Raw genomic sequence first — 16,702 nt, forward strand, 5'->3', positions numbered from 1 at the left:
GACTCCTGACCCACGGACACGGTGAGGTTAACAAGCGGGTGTTGTTTTAAGGTACACAATTGTGAAATAACTTGTTACGCAGCAAGGGGTAGCAAATACATTACCTCGTTGGCACACCACACAGGACAGGGGCCTCTCCTCAGGCCAGAGAGAGGGCGCCCCACACACCCATCTCAGCCCTAGAACCCATATTTTTGCGAGTTTCCCTCTGGAGTCCAGTCCTTGCTGTGGGATAGTGTGAGGAGCCCAGAGGACAGATCGCTCCAGCTCGCGGCTGGGTGGGCCTGAAAGGGGGCGGAGCTGACCCACCTCCGGAAGCCAAGGCCTAGGTGCTTTCCAAAGAGCAATCCTGCCAGGGCTCCGAACCCCGTGCGTATCTGGAGCAGAGTAAGTATGTCCAAGTACAACCACTTCTACTTTCTCCTCTGCTCCTCACTAAACCTGACGAAGGTTAGGGAGCTGACCAACCATCTACAAGACCATAGGAACTTGGCCTACCGAAGGCTCAACAGACCTAAAAAGCGGTCGTGATCACACCCATGTGACCGGTCAGAACTACTATTACAATTTACTATTCCAAATTACTCAGTGGCATAGGTGGGATTCGAACCCGGGCTGTCTGACTCATAGCCCCCGCGAGTTCCACTTGCTTTACAAATGGGGAAGCGGAGAAACAGAGATCAAGCATCTGGATGGCACCCGAGGCCGCCCCCACGCAATCCTTCCCAGACACCAGGGATGAGGAATTGGAGTTTTTAAAGATTCAGGGAGGGGAGAGACAGGACAAAGCAGGTGTCAGCCATGGGCCGTAGGAGCCCGGGCCAGAGCGGCTCCCTCTTACATGGCAAGGACGGGTCTCCCTCCCCTCTCCGTCAAGTCATCATACCAACTGGTGAGGCTGAATTATTAAAACTCCCTTCTGGGGTACCACGCGGGTTTTTCTCCACTGAGACTCTGAGCAGAGGGGCGGCTGCTCCCGCCACACAATATTAAAATGTCAGGAGTTTAAGGCCCGCGCTGGTTGAGTCATAAGTTATCAGCACCCAGTGAGGGCCGACAGAATGCCTCCCTTAAATTATTAAGCAGAAAGCGTCAGACTGTAATATTTTGCTAAACCAAAGTACAGACACAGACAAAGATGTCATTTCAATATTTGAAACCAGCAAGTTTAATTTAAAATAAGAGCAAACCAATAAGCTCAGAACATAGTGGCGTATGAGAGGAAAATTATACTGTGAGAGGAAAAAAAGTGGAAGGACTTAAGAAATTTATAAAAGTAATCTCCAAGTGGAAATTAGAAATCAAGGCCTAGAAACAGAATAACACAAAAGAAATATTACTGTCCACTTTCTAAATCAATATAACACTGCTCCACGCCGGAATTACCATGGTAACTCAAGTAAAAAGAATCAAGCAATTCTTATTATTTCAAAATAAAATCACAGCCTGAAGCCTGGGTTTTATTACAACCACTGATAGATCGCTGGCTTGTATTTATCTGAAATATTGCTTTTCAATCAGCTGGTTTATGAATGTACACAGGCCTCTCACCAGCCCACTTACCGCCCCGTTTTGAGGCGAGGGGCTAACCAATGAATTGATTCCTGCCTGGCTGCATCTGCATACAGACCCAGGCTTGAGTCAGCTCCGGTAAGCGCCGAGCTTCTCACCCCTTCCACCCGTCCAGCCCAGCGGCATCGCACAACCCAGAGCAGAAGCTGGAGGAGACGGTGGGGGCTGACCTCATTGTGGTTCCCCTGCAGGCTTGCCCTCCCATGGCAGCCCCGGAAAAACTGCCCTGACCGCCAGCCTCCCTCCCCTTGTCCCCAGGCATCCTCTGGCTGGCTCCACCCCCTCTCCCTTGAACCCTCCCCGAGTGTCCTTCTCCCCCACCTCCCAGTCAGCCAGCTGGAACAGGGAGGCGGCCCAGCACACTCTGCAGTGAGATGGCCTGAACTCCGGCACCTCCAAGTGTGGGACCTGCGACCAAGTACACAGCCTCTTTGTAGAGCAGTTTTCTCATCTGTGAAATGAGGATAATACGTGTGGCTTTTCCCTAGGGTGGTTCAGGGTATTCAATGAGATCATACGTGGAGGAAGCTTTGGTGGAATGAGTACAGAAATGGCCCCAATTCTCTACCCCTCCTGCTGGTAGCCAGGCACGCCCTTTGCAATGTGACTTTCCACCTCCTCCCTTCAAGAGCAGAATCTGACCACCGCCACCCTGCCCCCAAACTCGAGCTGGCCTTGTGATTTATTCTGGCCTACAGAATGTGGCAGAAGTGAAAACCTCCCAGAGCCAAACCCAGGCCTCAGGAAACTCTGTGTACTTCCGCTCTCCCTCCTGACCAGTCTCTACCATGAGAACAGGCTAGAAGAGCTTGCTGGACGATGAGGGACGCTTGTACCCTCAGCGTCCAGGAGATCAGCCGTCTGCCAGGCATGAAGAGTCCAGCTGAGACTCGAGAAACCGCTCAGCCAAGCCAAGCCTAAAGCACTGACCTACAGATTCAAGAGCAAAACGGCTGCTGTTGTTCCGAGCCTCCGGGTTTGGGGGTGGCTGGTTAGGCAGCAATCACTTACTGATACACGGGCAGAGCATAACGCCTCACTTTTAAGTTAGGGTTCAGTGACACCATAGCACGTGTGTTTATACGAGCCCTAAAGACTGAGAGGCTAAGGCCAAAGAGATCCCACGGTTATCCGTGCAGAGAGCAAGGTCACTGCACAGAGACGTGAGGCTTCCTGGTTGATCAAGTGTACGTGGACATTAGGCGCCAGTTAGGTATTGCTCCCATTACAGAGATGTGAAAACTGAGGCCCAGTCAGCTGTCTGGAGTCACACAGCAGTCAGCTGGGGCTAGCACCTGGGTCTCCTGAATCAGGCCAGCAGGATGTCCCTGAAGACAGTGGGCCACTCAAGGAAGTTCAGCTGGGAAGAGGCAGGAGGCAGGAGCTAGTGACCCAATCTGACCCAGCGGGGCTGCACTCTGGGGCATCTGCCCCTGCAACCTGGACCGGCCTGCTCACTCTTCTCACACCACCTGCTTTTCATCTGCCCCAAGTTGTGTCGGCCACTGTGGACGCCTGCCTTGGACAAAACTCAAAATGAATACGCTCCAACAAGAGACCAGGTTATTGCTAGATAGGGGGGATGTGACTCTGAACATGGCCTGGAAAGGTCTGTAAGAGGCTTTGGCCACCCGTGGGCTCCTGCAAGGCCAACTACAGGGGAAAGGGCATGCCAGGCAAGGGGGACACTGCGAGCGAGAGCACCCCCCGGGCAAAAGCACGGTGGCAGACGCGGGGTCTGTCTGGAACACAGTGTGGCAGCAGGTCTCAGGCACAATGTCAGGGCAGCGCAGGTTGGGGCCCTGGCTGTAGTGAGAACCAGGAGAAGGATGCCAGGTGGGGTGGGGATGCCAGGTGGTGGCAGAACAGGAGGAGGTGGGGCCGGAGCCCCAGATGAATGCAGTCCAGTTGTGTGCTGATAAACACTTCACAACTGGCTCCGCCACGGTCCCTGGTGTTAATACCCCACCATGGCTGATTTCCCGCTACCGGTGTGAGGCCACTGAACTCAAGAGCTGGGAAGAGATGGGCAAGATCGCTCTCGTAGGCCAGTGCAAGTCGACTCCACTGGTGTGGTCCTATCCCGAGTGCAGGCCTGCCAGGCAAACTCATCGAGCAGCACCGTGAAGAGTGAAGCCTGAGGGGGAGGATGCCCTCCGTGCCTCAGTGTCCCTCCACTACACGCAGAGCGGACAGGATGGGCTACGTGCCACATGCGCCTCTGGGGCTGCGCTGGTCCGCGAAGCCCCGGCCCCAGGTTAGTGCCCAACAGCACCTGCCAGGAGGACTTCCATTTGAGGACAGAACGGTGTCCTGTGGGGTGTCAGCAGGCTGGCTAGGGCCACCACCCGGACGCTCAGGCACCTGGCATCAGGACAGGTGACGTCCCTCCAATCAGACTTTTCTACCACCCAGCCTCATCGTGCCTTGGGGCAAGGATCAAAGGTCACGGAAGGCGGGCAGAGAACCTAGAAAGATGCTGCAGCTCTGGGTTCCCTACATAAGCCCGGGCAACTCTCCTGCCCACTTTCGGCCTCGACTGCCCCCTGTAGACGGAAGGGCTTGCAGAGAGTGGTCTCGGAGGCTCTTCTTACAAAGCCACCTGCCTTGGGGATCTGGCCAGTGGTTAGCAGTGAAGTCAGCCTGCCTCTTGGACAGCAGTGATCAATGGTCATGACGGATACACTGGAAGAGGGACAGTGAGTGAACAGGGCAGTGAACAAGGCACCTCACTGGGCACCAGATTATTTGATCATAGTGTAGTTGTGTGGACAACAATGTCACCTCACAGGCAGGAGGTTTCCTGGTCTATCAAGTGTATACATGGACATTATCTCGTTCCATCCTCGTTAACCACCCAGCCAGTTAGATGTGCTTGTTCTCATCGGAGAGATGAGATGGGAGAGAGGCAGAGCAACCCGAGCTTTGGGTGGGCACGGAGCACAAACCCGCAGCAGACATGGCGGGCCTGCAGAGCTTAGCAGGATGGCAAGGTGGCAGCCAGCCCGCCGGTTCCGGGCACGCTGGGTACCGATGCCCTTCTCTCCACCTTCCTCCCTACCTCCTTCCACTCTGCCAGCACTCCTGATCAGGGGCTCCTCTGGGCCCTGGAGGTGGACCTGAACAACAGCCTTGGCCTACTGGCTACTTGGGGGCAGCGCTGCCCTGGGTGTTTGCAGCTCTGGAGGGGGCCCACATTTGCTGAGACCCCAGCATGGCTTGGGTCATGCCCCCAGGAGGCTCCCCAGCTCTGTCTTCTGCTCAGAGAAGGCCCGCCCTGTCCAACCACGGCCACTTCCCAACTCCGGCAGCCGTGCTCCCGCAGCCCACCGTGCCGAGGCCGAACCTCGTGTTCCTCTGCCCGTGACCGCAGAGGGGCAGCCGCCAGTGCTCGCGGGCAATCATCCACCTGTGCCAAGGGAGAGAGACCAAAATAGCTCTCTTCTCGGTCCTGCTCACAAATGGGGCCTGCTGGGAGGCTCCTTAAATGGAAGTGGGTGGGGCGGCCTCCAGGTCTGACTTTGGGACACAGGCTGGGGTGGGGAATCAACTCTCTGAGGGATGAGAGGCAGGCCCCGGCTCTAGGAGAATGCACATTTCCATGTGCTAAAAGCATCTTTGTGGGACATGTTCAGAAAGAGAGAGACAGTAAGACAGAAAGGCAGCCACAGAGGCCAAGCGAGTGGCCATGTCAGCGCCAAGCCCCGGCACACAAAGGGTGAAGCTTTTAGGCAAGCGGCGGCCAGTGATCTCAGCTTCCCCCAGTCCTAATGCTCCTGAAAGGCTCTCTCCCACTCCCTGTAATTGGGCATCAGTAGTTAATGCAGTATTGACTGCATTACACGCTCCCGTGCCTCCCCTCACTAATGCCAATTGCCTCACCTTGTACAGTCACCGGCTTGCTTAGCCAATAGCCGTTAAAAGCAATCCAAATCATGAATCATATGGGAAACTTTTAGCAAGACACTGCCATCCAAGGAGACAATTTACAGTTGAGTTAATCTGGGTACATTAGCGAGACATGGATTCTGGACGACAGACCAATTTATGTTGTTTCCCTGTCCCCCGCCCCCCCTTAGTGCTCCGTGTGGGCAAAGGAACGGAAGAGCGGGGAACAGAGAGGAGCACCTGCTTCTTTACCCAAGGCTCTGGGAGCGGGTGAGGGAGACCCGTCTTTATAGGCTCTCTGCCCGCCTGAACTGGGGCAGGAAAGGTGTCCACACTGCTCCAGATTTGTGGAGGCTTGCTTCCAGCAGCGAGGAGGTAGCTGTGGCTGGACACTCTCCACTTCTAGGCCCCGGGCAAGTGTCAGGCCTGTTCCCCACCCTACCAGCCTCACAAGGTCTTACACATCCTCAGCAGGCAGCGTGGCCTGCTGGGCTCTGCCTTCCTGCCGACCCGCTGGGGTCTCTGGCGTGGAAAAGCATCAGGGCACACTCCCTGCCTCCATCTCTGGGGCCAGGAAGGGTCCCCGCCACACTCTGCCAGGAGAGACCCCAAGGCCTCTTCGCACTCCGGGGCATGACGGGATGGCCCAGGAGGTCCTGCTGACGGCTGAGCAAAAGCTGGTCAGTCCCCAAGAATAGCCAAGAGCCCGCCCTGGCACATCAACCAGGTCCACCGTGGAGGCCACGCTCACAGCAGTCATTAACAATTGAAGACTCGCTGTCTGGCCCTCCTCAGGCCAGCTCCACCCTCCTTAGGCAATTTTACTTATTCAAACGCTCTAAAAATCATGTCTGGTGTTTAGCTCTGCAACCCGCCTGCTGTTTCCCGTGGTCACCCTAGTCTTTCTACGGGGCCTCCATGGAGGCAGCTTACCTGCCTTTCTCCAGCCTGCACCTGGGGACATGCCAGCACCCCCAAGAGGGTGCCCACAGCGTCCTCTCCTGCCCAGTCCCCCACCACCCAAGGCTCTCCCTGTTCTTGGGGCTGCCTGGACCCTCTGCTCCCTGCCTCCGAGTACTCAAGAGCCTCTTCTCCAATGGCCCGAGGGCTAATCTGGTTCCAGGGCTCAGAGCAGTAGCTCCCTTTGCTCCCCAGAGACCACGAGCCTCCCCAGAAAGGCCCCCGGCCTAGAGCCAGCTCAAGCACGGGTGCCAGGGAAAGAAGGGCTCTTTCTCCGGGTAAGTTGGAGCAGGGCTTCCTTTGCTGACAGGCAGGCCCGACGGCATTTAGAAAGCCCAGACCCTGAGTTCCAGTAAAGTGGAGATGGCTAGGCCAAGAGCAAGCGTCCAAATGAAAGCAATTAATCTTAAAACCAGAAGTTTAACCATTTGCAAAACAGATCTTTCCTCTCTGTGGTGGCCCTTCACTGCTCGACCTAATGGATTACTTTATTAATAATGCACTGTGCTTAAAAGCAAAAAAAAAAAAAAAATTTTTTTTCTGACGATTCAATACTTCAGAAAGTCTCTTAAACCCGTTGCTACGGCAAAGCGATTGATATTTTATTATCTTTCAGAAGTGCAACATGAAAGCCCTGCAGCCCAGCAGAGCAAGAGCTTTGGTCCTCGGCAGCTGGCAGACCTCACTTCAACCAGAGGAGCCCCGGCCTCTTCCGACAAGATGCTGTCAGGTGGAGAAAAGGCATTGGGGGTGGTTAATAAGAGCCCCGAGTCCCTGCTGCAGCCAGACAAAGGGTGCAGTGCTGCATCCCTGAGGGACATGCTTCTTGGGGGCCCTGGGAGGCAAGGCTGCCACCTAGCCCAGAGGGCCACCCGCTGAAAGGGCATACGTGCCAGGAAGAAATTAGGCAGCAGGCTCGGAGGGACAGGTGAGTCGATTCAGAGCCTTTCCCCTTCCCCAGTGGAAGGTGCCACCTTAAGGGGTCCCTGCAATTAGGGGAGGCCAGGCTCTAATAGGGAGCGGAGGGCAGACGTATGAGCAGAAAGACTGCTTTTGGAGGACACCTCTGGACTGGGCAGGACAAGAATCAAATGGCTCCTCAGGGCCCCAGCTGTCTACCTTCCTGGTGCTCTGGGCCCCAGAGCTCAGTGGCACGAACTGTAGAGGGCACCATATTGTTCAGACTGAGCTAAGTGGGGGACTGAGGGGCATCACGAGCTCTCCTCTGCAGATCTGGTGGAGACTAGGGGAAACACGCATGCCCAGTGCGGCTGCGGTGCAGGGCTGTCTGGAGGCTGGAGACTGGTTAAAATGACCTCCAGATATCTATTCCTATTCAGGGCTCATCTGAAAATCCTGAGTATCACAGAGCTCAAAGGAACTCTGGGGTGCCTGCTCAGAGCACTACCTAGGTGGCAGTGGTGGGGTCATCTTGTCACATGAGACCCATCTCCCTGCCTGAGGTCTCCCACATATAGGGCCTGGGTTTCCTCCATTTCTGGCTTGAGCCTGGTGAACGAGCACGCCAAATAACCACGGCTGAAGACGTACCCTGAGGTCCACATCTCCCTGTTGGGAGCGTACCTCCATACACCAGGACCTTCTGCACTGGCTTCTGCAAGCCCCCATTTTACCAAAAGGGAAAGTGAGGGCTAGCTCTGTTCATGACTGTTCTGGAGAATCCGGGGAACTCATGACAAGATGCCTCTTCCCTCCTGGTCTGGCCTGACCAGGTCCTTCTCCGTGTCATTTTATACAGACCTGCAGAAGCCTAGCCCTCTGACAGCCCCCACAGAGATCCTGGAGAGAGGGCCCTGAAGAGCTATCAGCATACTAGAGATGAAGGTCGCACCCCAGCCAGCCCCTCGCAAATGCATTCCTTTGGCCGGAAGTACTTAGCTGCCCCTTTCCTCTCCTAGGGTATACACACTGAGAAAGAGCCTTCAAGGCTCCCCCACATGCTACCCCCAGGCCAGACACTTGAAATGCCCCTCCCTGACGAGGTCTCAGGGGTGGTGGGGAGGCCAGGAGCACCAGCATGTGGTAGCAGCAAAGTGCACATCCTGCGTGACCTTGAACAAGTCACTTAACGTGGAATTCTTCAGCAAGTGACCATGTCAGTAACCTCACTGACCCAGTGGGCAGAAGACACAGGCCCAGGGGAGGCTCACTAGAAGGGCAGAGAATGGCCACCACGGTCAATCCAAGAGGATTCCCGGTCACACTGCAAACCCATCTCCTTGGTTCCTTACCGGTAGAAATCAGGTGACAGCATGGGTGCAAACAATTACACCCCCATCTCCCTATAACCCAACACACCAGGCAACCCTCACCCACAGGGCAGGAGCGCCTGGGCCAGCCAGGGAACAGCTACTGTTTGGCCTCTGGGGGTCTGCATTTGGGTCACGGGGCACCCACTTGGCTTTACCCTTGAGTGGGCTGCGTTCCCCAGACTCTCCTAAGCACTCCAGCACCCTTACTGCAGGGCACTCCCAGTCAGGAAGGCTTTGGGGTCCATGGGACCACCTGCTAGAGGCTTGCAGCAACCTTGGGCCCCTGTGTTCTGACCTCTGGGGCGCACCGAGGCTCCTGACCAGGTCAGGTTCATGCCACTCTCCAGGGCCTCGCCTGCACCAGTGCTACTGGCCACTGGCGGGACACTTTCTTCCTCTGGGCCAAACTCCCGCCTGCACGCTCAGAGGACGGGAGACAGTGGGCCGCCACAGGAGGCGTCTGTCTCCCCGAGGGGCCCGCCGGCCCTCCCCTCGCCCGCCGGGCACCCCAGGGACAGCACGGTCCTCCCGCGCGCCCGCCGGCCGCAAGCCCTGGCGTGCGATTCTCCCGAAGCCCCTGATTTGCTTGGCGCTCCTGGCCTCTCGGGTTACCCGGGCGGCGCTAGGGAGATGGCTGCGGTGAGAGGAGCCGCCGCAACGACGAGACGCCGAGCGCCACTGCGCCGAGATCCGAGGGGACCGGAGCCTGCACGCGGCCCGCACAGCAGCACGCGGCCGGCGCACCGCCCTCCCGCCCTCCGGCTCACTCACCCCTCCCCCGGCCCCACCTGGCCGCCCCCGCCCCCGGCCCGGCCCCCGGCCCGGCCCCCGGCGCGCCGCCCGCCTGGCACAGCCCCGCGTGTGTGCGCCCGCGTCCCGGCGTGAGCTCCCACGCGCCGCGGCGGGGGCCGAGGGGGTGCGGGGTGTCGCCCCCCCGCCCGCCACCTACCGTCCTCCTTGTCCAGCACCATCATCTCGGGCGCTCCGTGTCCAGCCGCAGCTCGGCTCGGCCGGGAGAAGGGCGCCGACTCCGGGCGCGCTTCGGCGGGGCGGCCGGTCCTCGGGCAGCGAGCGGGCTCTAATTACCCGCTTGTCCGGCTCTTAACCTAGATTGCACTCAGCTAGAATTACATTCAGGAGCGAAGCACTTCGCAGATACAAAAGCAGTCTCACCTACTTTTGTGCCTCAGAATTGCAAGGAACTACGAACTGCAATTTAGAGAGAGAGGGGGAGAGGGAGAGAGAAGGGGGAAGAGAGGATCAGAGCCGTTTCTTTGATTCTCACCTTCTAAATGGCTCAATTTGCCCAGTATAATCTGTCTTAATGTAATTGCATTTGATAGCTCATAACCCTGGCTCTGGCAACGACACAGCTTTCAGCCTCATAAAGTGTTTTCCCCTCGGATTTAATCTGAATCTCAATCTAAAATTATATTCAAAGAGATGGGGGAATCTCGGCGGCCGTCTCCCGCTGCCTTTCTCCCTCAATGTATGAGGTTTGCACTCCTGCTACTGAATAAATGCACACATTTCCCGAGGCCCCCCTCCCTCCCGGGTTAATGGGGAGTGGAGACGCGCGGCTGCCCGGCTCCGCAGCGCCACCTGGAGGCCGCTCGGCCCTAGCTCGGCTCTAGGTTCTGCGCAGCACCCAGGGTCCTCATTCCAGATATTTGTCCGGTGAACCACCCTTGTCTTCCACTCCCACCCCTTCAGCCTTAGTTTCTGACCCCCCTCCCATCCGGGTGATCTTTCTCTGATCTCGTACCCTCCCTTCCTAGCAGCTCTGCCGGAGGCTTCTGGTTACCTCCTGGATTGTTTGGCAAAGTTAACCCTCTGCAGGGTACAAACTCACTTTTAAGTCTTCCAGCATCACCCTTAACCCAGCAACGCCCCCCTCCCCAAGAGCATCCTAATTCCATAGGGAGCGAGATCCTGTCTCAGCTTCTCTCTGAGCAAGCACGGCATGGCCTTGAAGGTTTTTCTCGTTCCAAAACTATTTATTGAGCATGTATTATTCTAAGGCACTGGCGATACTGCAGTGAACAAAAGATTCCTGCTATTTCCGAGCTGAAAATTCTTGCTCTATAACTCAGGAGGCAGGAAGGAAGAAAGTGTCCATCTCCTCTCCTCCTGAACCCTACTTCTCCCCAAGAGCCTTGGGGCTAGTGCCCAGGCTGCCTACTCTAGGAAAGCCACTCTTAAATACCAAGAGCTTTTTTTTTTTTTCTCTTGACAGTACCATGTTCCAAGAGGGGAGGGAAATATTAATGGATTTTCTATAGGCCAAGGAGGGCTTCAAAAAGACGTTTAAGAGGTTCATTCCTGGCAGACACTTCTGAGGACTACACCTAGGCAAGGAGAAGGCAAAGACCACCAGTTGGGATTTCATCCCATCTCTGCCTATTACCAATGGTGGACCTTAACAAATCACTTTGTCTGGGCCTCGGTTTCCCTGGTTTGTGAAGTGGGAGACCTGTTCCGCTATCCAAGGTTGCTGCGGGGATCAGATGAGCTAATATATGTGAATGTGCCTTATAAACTGTGGCACCCTGACAATGGGCGGACTTACTGAGTATACAAGAGAACTGGAGGCCAGGCTGTGCCCCTGAAGCCCCGGGAGGCCCCAAAGCAGGGTGCATGACAGGGGCGGGAATGGGTGAGTGGGGCTGCCGCCCATCTTCCTCTAGCCTAAGTGGGGAAGTCAGGCTTTGAGAAAACAGGAGACAGGCTGCTTCTAATGAGATGCCTCGTCCGCAGCTCAGAGGGTTTCGCTTTCCCCTTCATCTTGAATACTTAATCCTAATAGTCCTTGAGTATATTTGATGTTAAATATGTCATTTTGCTCAGCCTCACTGTCCCTCAGGACTGCGAGCTTGGTCTCTCCCCTGCCACTGCAGCCAGAGCTATACCCCAAGGGTCTGAGGGAAGCTTTGGCACTGCTGCCACAGGCACATGTCGTACCAGCCCCTCACCCCAGCCTGACTGGGGGCCAGACAGTGTCACAGGCAATGGGCCTGACATGCTGGCGAGGGGTAGCTTCTGGCTGCCGATGTCTCTGTGCTACCTGGAGCCATCCACTCCACGAGGGCTGTGGCTTTACTCTCAAGTCCCAGGGCCGTGCCTCCTCCCTTTCAAGGGTCTGGCCCTGACCCACAAACCAGGACTGACTAGCTGCAGACACTTTCCCACTCGCTTGTTCATGTGCTAGGCTTGGAGCTCTGTCCCAACACCAGCTCCCCCAAGCCTCCAAGGTACCCAATTAGCAGCCACCCCACCAGCATCCCCCTGGGGAGTCGGGAGCCCTGTGCCCTACCTCAGGGATGGGAGCAGGCCTGGGGTGCTGAGCCAGGGGCTGAAGAAGCATGTAGGGTATGTCAGCAGGGGATTCCTGCTGTATGTGAAGGGCTGCTTGTGTCCACAGGCAGCTCTTTCTGCACCCCCAGTTGTGACCACCGAGCTCCCACAGTCATCTGGAAAGGGGCCTCTACAGAGGCCTTCACTTTATAGATCTACCAAGCAAGCCTCGGAAGGTTTCGGTGACTGGAGCTCTTAGCCAGGAAGGGGCCTGCCGGATGGACAGAACCAGACATAAGCCTCACCCATCCAGCAGCCACCGTCTCAGCTCATGGGGAATTGCTGGGCAGGCAAGTAACTCCTGGGGGCAGGCCTACCCCCACCCAAGCTGCCTCCAGGTCCAGGGGCAAACCCGCAATACCAGGGTGGAATCCTCGGATCCCCTGGGGCTGGGGGAGGTAGTTTGCACCCAACACAGTCCACAGGTGATGAACACGTACTCTCAAATCAACATTGCCAAGAGTGCTCCAGAATGTCCTTGAACTGCCTCTGGGGACAGCAAAGGGAGACCAGCTGATCAGCCCCCAGGTTATGGTGGGGAGAAAGGGGTTGCTACTGGCTGCCTTTCAAAGTTTTGGGCAGGTCTTAGCAGTTTGTCCCTGCACCTGGCAGGAAAGTCCTGAGGAAGGAAGGGTTCCTGCACTGGCTTTGGGAAGTGTGAGGGGGGAGACTCTCTGCCTCAGGGCCTGGGCAGACCAGATATTCCAGAACTCAGTGGAGGCTGTCAGATGTGCCTCAGCCTGAGGGCCCTGCTTCCAACACAGTGTAGCTGTCTCCAAGATGGGGTTACAAGCTGGCTTCACAGGTGACGCTCATAGAGGTATTTGGAGTGACAAGGGCCCCTTCCCCGTGGCCACCACAGCTGACAGGACTGAGTGACCCTACAGATTTTGCGGTACAATCGGGAGGCCTGCTGGCCAAGTTCAGTGCCCTGCTCTGCCCCCTACTAACACAAAAGCAGCCTAAACACAGGAATTTGCAATCAGCTAGAGTGCAGAAGTACACAGTTGACAAACTTTCCTCCTTTGGTTTCTGGAAGCCCTTCTAGGAAGCTGCAGTTACCACCTGTTAGGCCTGGTGGAGGCCTAAACTAAACCTGCTCCCGAGAAAGCAAGTCTCTCCCACCCTCCTGATGAAGGCCAAGCCACCCTGCACAACAGCTCTCAGAAGGTTGTGAATGTAGGCTGACCAACTGCCTTGGTTTGTTCCAGGACTGAGGGACTCCCCAGGAGGCAGGACTTCAGTGCTAAAACCAGACAGTTCCGGGCAAACCAAGACAGTTGATGACCACAGTGGGAGATGGTAGGCTGGGAGCAGGGACTAGTGGGGCCAGAGGGAAAGGCCAGGAAGCCAGACCTCCCTGCACACCAGCAGCTGCCTCCCAACCTCAAATTTCCCAGCCTCCTGCTCAGGGCTTCGTCACCCAGGCACTAAAGAACTGCCTTAGGCCCTGGGGATGGTCCCACGGGGACAGCCTGGCTGTGCCTTCTCTTGAGGACTGGTAGTTACGGTGGGAAAGCTGTGAGTTGGACTCAGGGGTGGATCCAGATTTTTTTAGAGGCAAGCTTACTTATGCAATTTAGGGGTTCGGGGTGCTCTTTAAGAAAAGGAATCCAAGCCTGCTAACACAAAATGACCACCGAAGGACTATGAAGCTTAAACTTCATTAGCTTCAAGGTAAATCGGCCCCGATATTCTGGATACAGGGCCCTACCCTAGCCAGCAGGGAACCTCCCAACACACTTGGCTGGGGGAACCCTGCCAGGGGTGAAGCAATGTCACCCATCCCGCAGCTGTGAAGTTCCAGATCTCAGGGACCCCAGGACCGTGCCGGTTTGCCCGCAGGTTCCCTGGGTATCCCCGTGGGGGAGCCGCTCCGCAGTCGGGTGCGGAAGGGGGGACGCGCAGACACCCAGGGAGCCTGGGAGACTCGGGGGCTGCGGGCACTGCGGGGAAGCCCGAGGCGCCGGTCGCAGAGGCGCTCTCTGTGTCTGCGAGACGGCAAGAGCCAGAGAGAAAGTTCCCGGCCGGAGCGTGCGGGGCCGGCAGGCTCGCGGCGGCCCGGGTGACTTCCCGACCCCGCCGAGGAACCGCGGGGCTGAGCCAGGCACCCCGGCACGCACCCCCGCGCGCACCCCCGCGCGCACACCCCGCGCCGCGCTTCCGGGAAGCGGCCGAGCGGCCCGAGCCTGCCGAGGCCCGCGCGGGGGACGCTGCGGCCGCGAGGCGAGCGGGGTGGCCTCGGCAGGGCCCGCGCCATCGTCCCCCGCGCCCCCCCCACCGCGGGCACCTACCGTCCTCCTGGTCCAACACCATGGTCCCCCGGCGGCGCCAGCCCGGCACGGGCCGAGGACGCGGAGGGGCGCGCGGCTCGGACTCCGCCGCCGCCCGCCTGCGCTGCTCCCGCCGGCCCCGCGCGGGCTCCGCGCCCGGCGAGCGGCGGCCGGGGACGGGGGCGGGCGGACCGGCGCCGGCAGCTCAGCCCGCGGGCAGGGAGCGCGGGAGGGCGGGCGCGTCCCGGGGGCGGGGGCGAGGGTGGGGGCGGGGGCGCGTCCGTCCGCCGCGGGGTCGCCGGAGCCGCGCGAGCAGCCGCCGCCCGGGGCCGGGGCCGGGGCCGGGGCCGGGGCAGGGACCGGGACCGGGGCCGGGGCCGCCTCCGCCGCGCGCGCGTTCTCCGTCCGCGCGGGCCGCGCTAGCCTCTGCCGAGTGCAGCCTGCGTTTCCCAGGGCCCCTCAGTTCCCCTCAGTTCCCCTGTTAATTAAATCAATTCATTATGCTCAGATCTGATTAGCGGCCCTTCCCCCCTTTGAATCAATTATTCAATACACAAACATAATTGCTTGGGCCAGAGGTGCTCGCCATTAGCTTATTTAACTCCAAGGACACTAATTACCCGCAGGGCACGGGAACTTTTCTCATTAATTCTGACAAAACACAAAAGCACAGCCAGAGTGTGTGCGTTGAGCGACTGCGTGCGTGTGTGTGTGACCGCATGCCGGAGTGGGGGCAGTGTGGGGTGGTGAGCCGCCGTGGGAGCCGAGGACGGGCGTGGGGGTTGGCGGCATGTGTGAGTCTGCGGCCGCGCGCGTGGGACTGGGGGATCCGTGCGTGTGACTGTGAGTGCCTCGGGCCGGGCGTGGCCCTGGGTCTGGAGACTGCTGGCCAGGGTTTGGACCCAGCGCGGGAGTGGTGAGATTGTGAGTGCCCCTGTACGTGGCTGTGTGGATTTGACTCCGTGGCTGCTGCGGTGGGCGCCCCATCCCCTTTCCTTTTCCCTAACTGCCCCAGCATTGCCGGTTGCACCTTCAAGCCTACGGGCTAAGTGCAGAACACAGAAGAGAAACGTGAGGATCCTGAAGGGGTGGGGGTGTTTCTGCACTGGCCGGGCTGTGCTTCCCCCTCCCCAGCCACTCCTGCTCCCCCAGCCCACCCCCTTTTTAAACCCCAGGTTCCCATGCTTCCCTTCCCTGGCCCATCTCGGTACTGCCTCCCACCCCACCCCACCCCACCCCACCCCCAGCTTTTATCCCACAACCCTGCCCGCCCCTGCCTCTACCCCTATTTCCACAGGTGCGTGCGGCCCAGGCACACCCCCACCCAACTCCGCCCACCCTCTGCCTAGTTCTTCCCTCCCGTCTGCCGGGCTGAACCGAGGGTGTGTCCGTGGTTGACCAACTTAAGTCCCAGGAAATCTCTATTGAGAGCGAGTATGAGAGCCCACAGAGGCAGGGACACAGAGGGTAATTGATTCCCCCAAATTAGGTTTCTGCTTTCTAAAGACCAGGATTGTTCCTGTTCTCAATGTGCGCAGAGGTATTGAAGATTTCCTTTTTGTTTCCTCAGGCAATGAATGAGCTTAATCCATTTGGCTTTATAAATCAGGAAACTAATATTCGCTCCTTCCATAGCAGCTTTTTAAAAAATTTAATTGGTGGTGGGGAGGGGCACAGTTTGTCACCCTTACACTGTCCCCAAGCCACCACTTAGCAAAACACATTCTGACTGGAGGGGTGGAGAGGCAGCTTGGGGGGGGGGAGGCTCATCCGAATTCTCCCCGCCCTCCTCCGTTCTTGCACTTGGACCCACACAGTATCTGGAAAAGTTTGTGAAATGACTGAATGATCCTCAATTTGGTGAAGAAAAGCAGAGCGTAGAGGTGCTCTTCAGAATGACCTTCCAAGTCCGCTACTCGCAGTCCCCCACTGGCACTGAACGGAAGCACACCGCACCCAGGGGTGGCAACTCGTCGCCCTCGCCGTCCTGCACAAGCCGCTAGAGACATCTTCCTGTTGTCAGGACCTGACCCTGCCACTCTCCTTCTCAAAAGCCTTCCATGGCTCTCCATTGTCCTCATGACAAAACCCTAACTACTTATCCTATCATTTCAGGTCCTTCGCAAGATCTGAAGAAGCCTTTGGGACCACCACTTCCCTTTATTTCCACTGATCTCTACTGACCTCCAGCAACCACCTTCACACTCCAGCCCGCGCTCTGGACTGCTTTCCTAGCACTGAACATGTCCTGCGGGCAGGTGCCGGCCCCAGGGACTGCTCTCAGGGAATCCCTCTGCGTAGGAAGCCCTTGCCCACTTCTCAGACTCCTCCGAGGAAACAGCTCCTCCCTGTTCTTCTAGGCGGGTGTCTCTGCATGAAGGC

The 16,702-nt window shown here is 57.7% G+C and overlaps 1 protein-coding gene across 2 annotated transcripts in view; it reads right to left on the bottom strand.

Annotated features, from left to right (window-relative positions):
• The window catches only part of LMO1 (LIM domain only 1), a 40,214-nt gene extending 25,746 nt beyond the window's left edge, over positions 1–14,468 (bottom strand). Inside the window, exons 1-2 of one of the 2 annotated variants that reach the window (XM_048217450.2) lie at positions 14,342–14,468; positions 9,643–9,902 (exon numbers count right to left, since the gene is read on the bottom strand). In XM_048217450.2, the coding sequence (XP_048073407.1) occupies positions 9,643–9,667 (25 nt within the window). In that variant the 5' untranslated portion in view covers positions 9,668–9,902; positions 14,342–14,468. The remainder of the gene's footprint in view (positions 1–9,642; positions 9,903–14,341) is intronic. The other variant, XM_048217451.2, reaches the window with a different exon arrangement.
• Positions 14,469–16,702: the final 2,234 nt, after the last annotated feature.

This window comes from Ursus arctos, unplaced genomic scaffold, assembly GCF_023065955.2.
Source record: "Ursus arctos isolate Adak ecotype North America unplaced genomic scaffold, UrsArc2.0 scaffold_22, whole genome shotgun sequence".
Taxonomy (NCBI): Eukaryota; Metazoa; Chordata; class Mammalia; order Carnivora; family Ursidae; genus Ursus; species Ursus arctos.